We start from the raw sequence: 14,092 nt of genomic DNA on the forward strand, positions 1-14,092 counted from the left end.
AATTCTAACCTCTCTGCTTTCCTTAAAAATTGTACCAGGTAGGCTAATTACTTAATAAATTCATAATTAGCAAACATCCTTTACTTGTGAAATTTTATTAAAACACCAGTTTTCGAGCTGCCACATGTAATGTTTATAGAAGATGAAAAATATATACTAATTTATTTTATTTTAAATACCTGATCACATTGGCCTTATTTATTACTGAATAGGAGTATGTTAAAACGTAATGGACAATAAAGTTGAATCTGTCTACAAAGTAGCAACCAAGAGAAGGACCTATTTCAAGCTGAGGTGATACTGATATTATGACATTAATATGTAACTGCAAAACAAGAAGAGTAGCTCAAGAAATAATTTGGGTGGATAGATGCTAATGTAGATTTTAGGAAAAAAGTTATTAAGAGAAATATAATTTCAAATTCTGAAAAAAAAGAATGCTCTACTAAATAAAATTAACAAGTCTATCTTGATTAAGAGCAGAGGCTGAATTTATATCAAATGTAGGTTTCTTTGATGTAAAACTGGCATTTTACTTTTCCACAAAAATAATTTGTTTAGGCTTAAAGTGGAACCAAAACTGGAATTCGGATTTAATGGCCAAGCAACTCATATTTCTCAGAATCAATACAAATTTTGATTTTCATACCTCTAAGAATATTAATCAAATTAAAAATAATATCATGTGCTAGAAAAATTTAAACTAAGTAAAATAACAAAGTCTGTCAGGTAAAGCAGTTAGCTGGATAAATTTCTCCTTATCCAGAAGAATGAACATCTTGGATGTTCAGAAATGTATACTAAATCAATATCATTGAATAATTATTCATTTTTAGATATGTAATAGTCATGCTTTTAAACTTCAAACACTCTGTTTTTGAAAATGTTACTATTAACTGATTGCAGACCAAGCTTTAGCCAGAATTTACATTTTAGCCACAAACAGAGACACACGTTACAAAAGATACTCAGGATTTTGAAAGTATAAAGGAAACACCTCAAGTATCTAATTAACTGGAAAATTTTACGGAGCACAAACCAGCTATTTAAACACTAATAGGTACTACCGGGTCTGTGGTGAAGACATTTATAATTTCATTGATAAAACAAGATATAGAAAAGATTACAGGGCACCAAAAAGTGAAGGTAAGTGCTATTAACGTGCAAAAGGAGGTAATGTTGGTCTGAACTATAAGAGTTAGCAAAGTTTGAATGAAGGAGATGGAACTGAACGACAAAATCCAGGACATGCTGCCTCAAAGCACGGCACTTTGGTGTTTAAGAAAACAGCAGAAGCAGGAAGGTCTTTCTTACCTTCTCTCACCTTTTCTCCCCTGAAGTGGGCCATAAAACCCAGCTGATCCTCCCCTAAAAGCAGATTAAAAGACCCTCATTCCAGAGAGATCCTCCCTATACCCAGAGGAAAGGAAATATCTTCAACTCTGAAGAGACGGAGATGTTAAGAATCTGAACAACCAGGCCATGCTATGCTCCCCCCGGTTTATTACCATTAGATTACACCCTTTTGTGTTCCAATTACACTTCTGTATGACTGTTCACAAAAATACAGTTTTCCCTGTTTCTTTGGGTTTTCATTTCTGAAGGTTCTCATGTCGTGTAAAACATACATTAAATAAATCTGCATGCTATTTTCTTGTTAATCTGTCTTTTGTTATAGGTGTCTGGGCCATGAATCTACCAATGGGTGAGAAATCTTTTCTCCCCTGTGTGAGTTAGAATTTAGATAAGATTCAAATTGGCAATGAGAAAGGACTATCATAGGACCAAGCAAAGGTATGGATATGGGAATAAACAGATTGTGTACTTTATTTTAGCTATGCATTTTTATACTATTCCTAAAATGTAAAAATGCTTTATCCTCAAAAACTGACAGGAAGGTAGAGATTGTGGACTTTCAGCAGTATATCCATTTTACATCAAAGAAAAAAAAAAGTGGCTTATTTTTCCCTTCAGATCCCTGGTAACCTGATAAGAAATGCTTTCGAGTGCTTTTCTGCCTTTAATTTTTCTTTTAAAATTATCTTAATGTTCTTTTACATCAGCGTCTCAATGTTCCACTTTCCCCAGGACTATTTTTTAGTGATTTAGTATATTGCCACCATCTTTCTATATTTAGTGGACATCTGACTATTTTGTTCTTTAAAATTTTGTTTCTCTTTACTTAAAAAAAATTGAATAATGGACTATTATTTGATTGCATTTATTGCCATTATCTATGAAGCCTCATCTACTTTGCCATAATTTGTTACATCTTTGCATGTATTCTAGACTGTAAAAATCATATTTGTCTTATTCTCAGGAGAAAACTGTTTGATCCAAATGCCAATTTACTTATGAAAGATTTTATTTCTATTTTGTACTAGTGAACCAACATGAACTACCAAATTCAAATGTGAATTAAATAATTTAAATCCAAACTGCCATTCATTTAATTGTAAATAAGTAACTTCAAGAAACTAATGACTCCAGTACTTTATCCTCTCAAAGAAGGAGAGTACCTCTTTCCTGTTTTTGTCTTACGGAAGAAAAATGAAAATTTAAAGGATTTACCATTTCCAGTTTCTCTGCCTTAAAGCGAACAGAGGGATTTAGGGAGATCTTTTCTTGTAGTCCGTAATTTTCAGTCCAGGCAGAAGCAACATCTAAGAGACAACAGGGTGCACATTAATTGGGAACTTAATTGGAATAGAAATTTTCATTTGACAGGATATGTTCTGAGTTCCTGCTGTTTAAAAATAATTCTAGCTAATCAGTTGGCAGCTTTTAGTTTTGTTTTCATAACTTTTTCTTTTTTCTTTTCTTTTCTTTTCTTTTTGAGATGGAGTCTCACTCTGTCACCCAGGCTGGAGTGCAGTGGCGTGATCTTGGCTCAATGTCTGCCTCCCGGGTTCAAGTGATTCTCCTGCCTCAGCCTCCCGAGTAGCTGGGACTACAGGTGCATGCCACCACACCTGGCTAATTTTTGTATTTTTAGTTAGAGACAGGGTTTCATTATGTTGGCCAGGCAGGTCTCGAACTCCTGACCTCAGGTGATCCGCCTCCCTCGGCCTCGCAAACTGCCGGGATTATAGGAGTGAGCCACCGCACCCGGCCAGTTTTCATAATTTTTTTAAGTCTAAATGTTTTATATAAGCTGTCTTAAGTCCTAAGATACAAGAGTAGCCAATTATGCATTGTGAAGTCCCAAAGATATATTAACTTAAAAGACAAACATACATCCCACCACTACTACATCACCACAATGCCTTAAAAAGATAAAAAGTCTTTTTGTTCAAAGATGTTGATATTTTTTCGAGTGGCAAAAGTGTTTTGTGATGTGAATTCTGGAAGTACTCTGGAAAAAAACATAAATGCAAGTCATTTCAAGTTTGCACATAAACTATTATATAGATTCTGTACTTCGAGCTAAAAATCTTATCTCTTATTTTAAAGACAGGTTACATTTCAAGTAGCATAAATGAATTTTCAAGAGCTAAAAGTCATACACTTCTTATCCATTTTCCTACATCTTCTCAATATACCCTGATTATTTAAACGAGCCTTTGTCCTTATTGCATGAATAAAAAAGATGCTACAAAAGACCAGAACTTGAAATACTCTGTTTCAATATGCCAAAGTTTGTAAAACAAATTCCTGTAATTCATGTTGATCTTACTATCTAAATTGCCACTATTCTAAATACACTTTTAAATGATATTTTACTAGTTCTACATAGAAACAAGAGGAAGAAGAAAAATCTTTGGAAAATGTCACATCTTTATGCAGTGTTTTAATTTTTTAAAATTTCTCAGAGCATCTGTCTCTAAGTACAAAATGATTTGCATTCTCTTAAGAATATAAGAAGTGCATATGAAAATAAATAGTCTTCCTCTAAACCTTTAACACATCCTTAACATTCTATGTAAAATCTTTAATATAGCTTATAGGTGTCAAGATCATAAAAAAATGGATGCTGACTTTTAGCTTCAAATGGAATTAAACTTTGAAAAAGACTGATTTTAGTATTAAATAGAATTTTTACAATTCTGATAAAAGTGAATCTCCTTTGTAATCATACCTAATTGTTGGCTATGAAATTAAAAATAATATATACATAGTGTATATACACACATACATACACATATATTCACATACATATGTGGGTATGCATATATACACACACATATACATATACACACATATACATATACACACATATATGTATATGTGTGGGTGTATATACACATATAATTTTTTTATATACATACATGTAATTTTTTTCCTTTCCTAAGAGAAATTCTATGCCAAACCTAAAGTGTAGTATAAAGATCAGCATGGAGTGGAATGATATGGAAGACCAACCAGCAGATAACTTTATTTTTCATCCTTTAGGTTTGGATATGTGAAGCTTGTCCAACGACTTCCAGCTTGGTGTTTGGCCTGCAATTAAGGCACATTAACACTAGGTGGACCCAAGTGAACCTGATTATGGTCTCAAAGACTAAACCTGGGCTTGAATTATTCATTTCAAGTGTTAAGTAATTGAAAGAGTTGCAGAGGGGAGAGCAAGGGGAAGAGAGGAGAATGAGAGAAGGTGAGACAGGAACACTTACAACATTGACATACTGAGGAATGTGTTCTCACGTTTTCCTACATCTAAGCACAAAAATTTGCTATATTGGCCGGGTGCAGTGGCTCACGCCTGTAATCCCAGCACTTCGGGAGGCCGAAGCGGGCGGATCATGAGGTCAGGAGATCGAGACCATCTTGACTAACACGGTGAAACCCCGTCTCTACTAAAAATACAAAAAATTAGCCGGGCGTGGTGGCGGGCGCCTGTAGTCCCAGCTACTGGGGAGGCTGAGGCAGGAGAAGGGCGTGAACCCGGGAGGCGGAGCTTGCAGTGAGCTGAGATTGTGCCACTGCACTCCAGGCTGGGCGACAGAGCGAGACTCCGTTAAAAAAAAAAAAAAATGCTATATCTAACAGTGAAAAGAACAGAAGCTCCTATTTATGCTTACTTCTATCTAAACAGTAAACTATGTACCTATATAAGCTCATTAATCTTCACAGTGACCACAGATGTTATTATTCCCATCCCAAAGATAAAAGACCAAGGCAGGAAAAGGTAAAGAAATTAGCCTAGGTCACATAGCTAGTACATGATAATGTTAGGAGTCTAATCTCTTGTGACTCCAGACCAATGTTCTTAAATGTGTTCAACATCTTTAATAATCGGTTTGCTCGTCTACAAAGTTGGAGGAATAAACCAGATTGCCTCATAGGAGTTAGAAGATCAACAGTATCATAGAAAACTACTGTGAAAACGTATACAGTATTATTAATATCAACACAGAGACACTGTATTATAAGGAGATTTAATGTAAAATTATACTAACCTTCATTTAACAATATGCAATCAGGGCTTAACAAAATCTTTTTCCAGACAACTTACACCTTTACTTTTGAGTTAAAACCTTAAGAGGGTCTGTGTATAACTCCAGCATACTTTGTCAATTCAGAGTAGCTTTACCCGAAAGCCCCTCACAGACAGTTTTCCTCATCTGCCAAAGACATCTCTCTATCCCAGCCCCAAGCTCTTTATTTGCTCCTCTCTGGGGGAGTGAGTTTTTCCAAGTAAGGCTTATTATTCTCTTGGATCTCTCTCCTTCTTGTCCTTCTCCTTCTCCTTCCCCTTCCTCCTCCTTCTCCTTTCTTTAGAGACAGCGTCTTAGTCTTGCTCTGTCTCCCAGGCTGGAGTGCAGTATCCCGAACATAGCTCACTGCAACTTTGACCTCCTGGGCTCACGTGATCCTCCCACCTCAGATTCCCAAGTAGCTGGAACCACAGGTGCATGCCACCATGTCCAGCTAATTTTTTAATTTTTATAGAAACAGGGTCTCGCAATATTGCCCAAGCTGGTCTTGAACCCCTGGGCTCAAGTGATTTCTCCCATCTCGACCTTCCAAAGTGCTGAGATTATAGGTGTGAGCCACCATGCCTGGCTCCTCTCAGATCTTCTGTTCCTATCCTCTTTGTAGCAGCAGAAGAAAGGGAATGTTTTGCAAGGAAAGGATCAATACAATTTACTTAATACCACGAACTCTGAATGGATATTTTTCCCCATAACTACTTTATTTCAGTTTCAAAAGACTTGGTCTAAAGGAATTAAGTCTTCACACTATTAGTAAAGTTAAAATAATGACTATTTCTTCATGCAACAATTCTTTTTTTTTTGAGATGGTGTCTCACTCTGTCACCCAGGCTGGAGTGCAGTGGCATAATCTCAGCTCACTGCAACCTCTGCCTTCCAGGTTTAAGCAATTCTCCTGCCTCAGCCTCCCGACTAGCTGGGACTTCAGGCGTGTACCACCATGCCTGGCTAATTTCTTTCTTTCTTTTTTTGCATTTTTAGTAGAGATGAGGTTTTACTATGTTGGTCAGGCTGGTCTCGAACTCCTGACCTCAACTGATCTGCCCATCTCGGCCTCTCAAAGTGCTGGGATTATAGACGTGATATTCAACTTATATACGGCACTAGTGAACAACTCTGGATTTTGAAATAAATTTCTGTAATAGCATCGTTTTTGAAAACATTTAAATATTATGTGGATTTTTAAAATTCTAACCAATTTTTACACTTTGGGATGATTTTTAGATAAGAACAGACACAGAACTATCTAATTACATTTACTTTTGTTGAGGTTAACATTAAAATTTGTTTATATTTTTTGAATTAGTATCAGGTAACTGAAGGAATCTAGAAGTGATGGTTAATTTCTGATTTGTAACCATCTATAATTAGGTACTTATAACATGCAAATCACAATATATATAAATTATCTAGAGATAATTTAGAGGTGATTTTGCCTTTTTTCCACTCCCCAGAAATATCTTGCCTATTACATTTATGTAGAAGAAAATGAGACTGAGTTGACACAATTTCTACTCTAGAAAAATGTTCCATCTTAATTGTATTTTAGTATTTACTTTACCTATAACTTACTTAAATGTATTTTTCACTAACCTATTTTTCTACTACAAAATCTACCACTGTTCTTACAGTGACTGGTATAAATTTACCTGAGATTATTTATTGTTAACAAGATCTCTGTTCTAATCACACCTGACTCTTAGAGTCATCTGACCTCTAGTTCATCCTTAGTTCTTTTATTTGTGGTGCTTCCTTAACTTGAAACGATCTCCTGTGTTCAGTTATCAATTGATGCTTACCACGTTTTTCAAGATATGGATAATGTCTGACTTTTGCCAAGAAATTTTTCTTAATTTCTGCATATTGTGACAGATTCCTTGTTATATACTAGTTTTTGGGGTCAAGGGGAGGACATAAAATTGAATCAAGAATTGGAAGCTTTTCCTTCTGCTCTATAAACATGACCTAGAATATTATCTGAGCTATACTCTAAGCTGTAGGTTCTATATTATTAGTAACAGGAAAATTTAGTAGGCATATACCATGCGCTAATTACAATATAAGTGCTTGACATGCATGATCTTGTTTAATCCTCATAACAACTCTGTGTAACTTGTAACTATTTCAAGGTTACAGAGTTAATAAGATGAAAGCAAGAACTTGGACACTGAGTCTGTATCCAGAGTCTGGTGGTAACCACTGTGCCTTCCTTATACCATACTCATAGCACTCACTACTTCTTTCCTTAGGCCTCTATGTTCATGTCTTTACATAATTTGTTTAAATGTGTTATTCATCCACAAGACAGAATGGTTTTTAGAGTAACAAAACCACCCACATCCTGCTCCGATTAACACAAAAAACTGCAAATAGTAGCTGCTTGATAAAATAAACATACACACACATCTATATACAAACACATGCATATAAATTAGAATGTTTCCTAATTTGAATAATTAGAATTTTTAGCCCCATGTTTTATTTCACAATATACTATTAAGTATGTCACAGAAAATATCCTAATTTCTTCATAAATCCCATTGTACTGTATTCTATATAACACAGTAAATCCTTACTGAATAAAAGGTTAAAAGAGGCATTGAATAGTTCAATTACTTTAAAAGTTAAAAACATGTTATATAATTATTAATATTTTATAATCTAATCAAGGAATAAAGGATTCTGACTTCCATCATCCAGCAATTTTGATGTTCATCTCATGACTGTTTCATTTGTCTTTTTCTTCTCATACGGGTTCCTAGTTTAAAATAAATATAGTACATCCAGAGACTGGAAATTAATTATGTAAGAGGAATAATACTATAAAGTTTCTAAGGGTCAATAAATCTAAGTAAAAGCAAATATAACTCATGGCTGAAGATTGCTATTAACCCACTGGTAAATACCACCCCAAATCGGAGTAAACCACTGTGGAATGTAGTATAAACTCCTGTAAAGATTGGCAGCTATTGGGCTGGGAGCAGTGGCTCATGCCTGTAATCCCAGCACTTTGGGAGGCTGAGGCAGGCAGATCACGAGGTCAGGAGATCAAGATCATCCTGGCTAACACGGTGAAACCCCGTCTCTACTAAAAGTATAAAAAATTAGTTGGGCATGGTGGCGGGCACCTGTAGTCCCAGCTACTCGGGAGGCTGAGCCAGGAGAATGGCGTAAACCCAGGAGGCAGAGCTTCGACAGAGCGAGAATCTGTCTCAAAAAAAAGATTGGTTGCTATTTAATTTAAATTAATGCTTCCTTATTTTTCTGTTCTTATATGAATAATGCTATTAAAACAAAACTAAAATATACAGGTAAAAATTTGCATTATAATTAGGCATATATAATTAGTTGTTCAGTTATGTTTAGTCTTTTTATCGTTGTGTTTAACTTTTGGAGATAATTTCAGGGGACTTTTTCTTGATATTGATCCTGTAAACACCTTACAGCCAAATAAAAATCCTTATTTTACACTTGGCTTAGATAATTAATGCTTTATTGTTTTAAAAAGTCAGTAAATCATTTTATGGTAATTAAGAATCAATAATAATGAATTAACAATACTGACATCCTTTCTGATTGATATCCATATGATTTCTTCCAAAAAAACAAGACACATTTCTTTTCTTAAGGTATGCTCCCTTCTATAATGTGTTTTCTGAAAGGTGTATTTAATATGCCTCATCAGTATTGCACTAAAAGGACACGGCAACCTAATCTTGATCTTTATAGAAGACTTTTCATTATTTGATTTAAACAATTCATGAATTATTATAGCTTTATAAACACGGTTATGACAATGCATCTTTTGAAATTTCAACTCTTTGTTCAGGGAAATTTCTAATAAAAGTCATATTTTAACAGGGACCAACGTAAAGACATTATTTTTACTTTTTCATTCACTGAAGGAACAAAGACATAATTCACCCTTCTTCGAAGTCTTAAGTCACATTACATACTCCTCATTGAGAGAGAATTGAAAAAAAAAAAAACAGGAAAGAGAAATTAAACGTGTATTTACCTGTATTAGACAAACCCACAGAACTGTTTTCTGAAGAAGTAATTGGAATCTGTTCTGTTTTGTTGTATCCGGTTTTTATCTGTGAAAGAAAATGAGGAACATGCAATGTCATTTACTAAAGTAGGTCACTTGAAGCCCATGTTAACATAAAAAGAATGGTTACAGAGATTAAAGTAATTGTCCCTCAAACATGAACCCTCTAAAATTTTGGTATATGCATCTTCAAACAAAGCAATTCAGAATTAAAGGTAACAATTGCTTTCAGCTCTACCACATCCAAGGATAACAAAATATAAGGCCACACATGTTGTCTTTTAAAAGTATTATAGCTGCAAGTGACAAAGTATAAGGGGCTGACAGAAAATCTTATACTCTGTCTCGTTCAGCATGTACCAGAGACTGAAGCTACCTTTGACGAATTTTATTCTACTGACTAAAAGCATAAGTTCCTTATTTTACAGCTAACACAGACATAAATAATACACACTTTATTCTATAACTGTAATTTATTAGGACAGTATAGCAGTTAGTAATTGAGTATGTTAATTCTGATATAGAAATTGCCCATTTTGTGTGATTCTACTTGGGTGAACTATAGCACACATGAAGGTGCAATACCCTCTTAGACTGGATTAGCCTGGGATTAGCCTCACTGTGTGGGAAAGAAGCTAAGGAACAAAAGGAAGATGGCCTGACTTCAGTCAAGCAGAGAACAGAAATGGCAAATAACTAAACCAACTGAAACTAAATACGACATTCTTAACATAGTTTTGAGTGATATCTAGGCATATCTTTGCGGAATCATTTTGTCATGCTGGTATTTTCTAACTCATCATGCTTCTGGCCACAGGACATGCTGACTTAAAATATGTTTATTGAAAACATAGCATAAAAATTTTAAATAGAAAAAAATAAAAAAAACTTTCAAAGAAATATTAATTTGTTAACAATTTTACTGAAATAATTCTATATGTATATAACCAATATAAAAATGTATAGGGAATTTATGGAGTACATACATAAATTTAAGATTACCTGACTTACCTCACAAGAAGGTAAAATGGCATTATTTGTTTTGGGAGTGGATGAGGTCTTTGGGATTAGTATTTCAGGAGGAGAAGAAAAAAAACTAAATGTTGAGGCTTGAGGTCCATATTCTCCTGAAGCTTCTACAAGTGATGTACATGACAGATTTTCTGGCTGAATGTTGTCGGATTTTTGTCTGATGAATGCTATCTCCCAAGCAGATTCTGACCTATTATTAAAAAGAAATCACTTTATGGATATGCTATGAATACAGTACAACTGAATTCCAAGATAATGTTTCAAATGTTATTAAAAAATATTTCTTATAAAGTACTTAACACATCTTAAATTACTGCTTCCAAGGAGACATCTTAAATGACTCATTCTATCCCATGGGTAGTATAGTTACCTCAACTTGGCTCTGGTAATTATGCTTTTTGCCTCTTCAAATGATACACCAATCATAGATTCCTTGTTGACTGAGACAAGTTGATCTCCTGGTTTCAAACGACCATCCTAACAAAAACAGTAACATTTATAAAGGAACTAATGAGGTATTTTAAAAAAATTGATGCAATTAAAGCAATGAAAAGTTTTTGTGAAGAACACCTTCAAAAAGAGTAAAAAGTAAAATCTTAGACAATCTCAGTAGCAAAATGTCTTGATTAAAGTCTGGTTTAGTAATATATATGAGTAAAATGGAATGGTTCATGCATTCCATGAATAAATTTACATGCTAAAGAATTCTGAATATGGCAGGTAGGACATAGGCCAGTATACCAGGAAAAGGGACCTGTTTTAAAAACTGAGCTCTATGAGGCTGATCAAGCTCTGACTCTGTGATAAAGTGGGCCAAATAACTGTGGGATTATTTCAGAATACAAAACTCATTTACTTTAATTTCTCTGCATTCCTACATATTTCCTCCCACCAAACTGTTCAATGTGCAGTTATCCCACATTGAAATTTTTAAAACTTTAGTCAAGGGTCTTTTTTTAACAAAATTTTTAAATTTTCAAAATTTTTTGTAAAGATGAGGTCTCATAACATTGCCTAGGCTGGTCTCAAACTCCTGGGCTCAAGCCTAGGATCACCTCGGCCTCCCAAAGTTCCGGGATTACAGGTGAAAGCCACTGCGCCTGGCCAAGGATTTTAATTATATTGATCCTACCCGTATTTCAGCATCATCTTTTTTACTAGACCTGCTATCTCCCTGTGATTAAGGCCTACTTGGCTGTGCATATATTGTTAGCCATGTCCTGCTAATAATGACAATTCTAACTGGCTGCCTGGTGTTGCCTTTGCTAAGGCCTGGCTTGCTCATAGCTAGCCTAACTGAATAAGACAGAGCATATCAGGAACAAGAGTTAATGTAGTTGTTAGATAAGTTTCCCAGTTTTTGTCTTTTCTTTTCATTCAAACCAGAAAATAAAAATAAGCTTTCTTCTTTTACAGCTCCTAAGGTATTTCCCTATTGATCATTAATTAGTACAGTGGTAGAAACCATTATTTTTATAACTACAGAAAAAGCTTATATGGTTAAAAAGGGAGATTTTCACCTTGATGGTACTTAAGTAACTTTCACAAATTCAAGAAAACATCTTTCTTTAGTCTTATCTACTAAAATATATCCCTTGGATACTGATCTTTACTCTAAGCTGTATTATTTATAATAATGGTGATTCACAGTTATTTTACTCCTAAATAACAATAGGTATTATTTTTTAAAAAGACATGAAGTACTATCTCTTTCACTGACTAAAGAATACATAGGAACAAAACTGACATAAAACATTCATGAAAGGATTTTATAGAAACATATCTCAACTACTGTGTAAAAGATGATATAATCTAGATGCATAATGACCCTATCCTACTGAAATGTAAACATTATTTAAAATACTTAAGCCAACAGAGTCAACTTAATTTTAAAACATATATAAGCCACAGTGGCTTACGTCTGTACACCCAACACTTTGGGAGGCTAAGGCAGAAAGATTGCTTGAGCCCAGGAGTTTGAGACCAGCCTGGGCAACATAGTTAGACTCCATCTTTCAAAAAAAAAAAAAATAGCTGGCACATGTCTGTAGTCTCAGTTACTTAGGAGGCTAAAGTGGGAGGATCACTTGAGCCCAGGAGGTCAAGGTCATGATTGCACCACTGCTCTCCAGCCTGGGCAACAAAGCAAAATTCTGCCTCAAAAAAAAAAAAAAAAAAAAAAATATATATATATATATATGATTTATATATAATTTGAAAACAAATTTTCATTTTATGTAAATATGTGATTAAATATAGTTAGCAAAGTCAGACAACATAACATGCAGTGTTAGTACAGAGAAAAAGTTCACATGAAGGCAATTTAACCCATCTTATATTAAAGTACGCTGATGTACTGAAGCAGCATTTTCTGGCAGGAAGAGAGTCAGAGAAGAGAAGAAGAAGCATGCCTTCTGACTATGACTTCTGGTGTTTATATATTTTTTTCTTTCTAAAAAGTATTCATAGCAGTTAGTTTTTTTCTTTGCCTCCTAGAATAAGATCTCAGCTGATCATGTGAATTTCTGAACCTGTTTAAAAGTCAGAACCTGAAAATGAAAACAAAGCTATTTTTGTAAGTCTGGCATTCGAGTGCATTCTGCCCCAGCTGGATTAATGTATATGTGAAGATACTAACTTCAGAGATAGGCTGAGATCTCTTCCACACAGTCTAGATTTCAATTCAGCAGTTACAGAGCAACTACCTGACATGTGAGGCAATGTGCCAAGCACTTTCATATGTTGAACTTCAGATCTGAATTCTTTCACATTGACATTCATGTAGATGTTGAAATAATAATATATTCCTAATCACGTAAACACTTCTGTTAAAAAAGACCAGTACTATTCATTTCTATATTATGACTTTGGTATATAGTTTTCTAAATAATACATTTCAATATTATCAGAAACCATCTATACAGCCTAATTCTGATTTAACTAACTCATTATACCTAATACTAAGGAACAGTCCTTCTGTAAGCCTTAAGATTCCTTTCCTGTACTTTTACAAGATGTAGACTGACAGGAACATTCTTTTAACTCCAGTTATTATTGTGAACTGAGGGAAGCTATTTAGCTTTTATGAAACTCCATTTTCTTAGCTGTAGAATGGGGATAAATATATGTAACACGAGGTTGCTATAAGAAGTAACATGTGCAAATTATAGCACATTATAGATGTTAAATAAGATGAGGTAAATGAGACTTCCATATCTGTTGTGGACAATTTTCATACTGATAGCAAATTTAATTATATTACTCATCAGATTGAGAACCTTCGATGGCTGCCAACTGGTAGAAAAAGTTGACACTCCTCAGCGTCCCAAACCCAGCACAACAAATTTACTGCAGCTTATTTTTTCTAGCTTCACCATTCACCTTCCACACCAGCATATAAATTCTTCATGCTACTCTCAGAGAATGTGCCTCAAATCAGCCACGGTCTTTCGAACCTCAATGTTTTTACACATGTGAATTCCCATCTAGAATGCCACCATCTACCCTCCCACTTCTCTGCGATAAACTCTGACTTAAACGTCACAGCCCAATTCAAACACTATCTCTGCTGCAA

At 34.6% G+C, this 14,092-nt stretch overlaps 1 protein-coding gene across 3 annotated transcripts in view; it reads right to left on the reverse strand.

The window, feature by feature from the left end:
- STXBP4 (syntaxin binding protein 4) overlaps nt 1–14,092 on the reverse strand; it is a 197,943-nt gene that overhangs the window by 156,745 nt on the left and 27,106 nt on the right. For all 3 annotated transcript variants that reach the window (XM_008011417.3, XM_073004923.1, XM_073004924.1), the window contains exons 5-8: nt 10,889–10,995; nt 10,498–10,708; nt 9,454–9,532; nt 2,572–2,663 (exon numbers count right to left, since the gene is read on the reverse strand). In XM_008011417.3, the coding sequence (XP_008009608.1) occupies nt 2,572–2,663; nt 9,454–9,532; nt 10,498–10,708; nt 10,889–10,995 (489 nt within the window). The remainder of the gene's footprint in view (nt 1–2,571; nt 2,664–9,453; nt 9,533–10,497; nt 10,709–10,888; nt 10,996–14,092) is intronic.

This window comes from Chlorocebus sabaeus, chromosome 16 (genome assembly GCF_047675955.1).
Source record: "Chlorocebus sabaeus isolate Y175 chromosome 16, mChlSab1.0.hap1, whole genome shotgun sequence".
Taxonomy (NCBI): domain Eukaryota; kingdom Metazoa; phylum Chordata; class Mammalia; order Primates; family Cercopithecidae; genus Chlorocebus; species Chlorocebus sabaeus.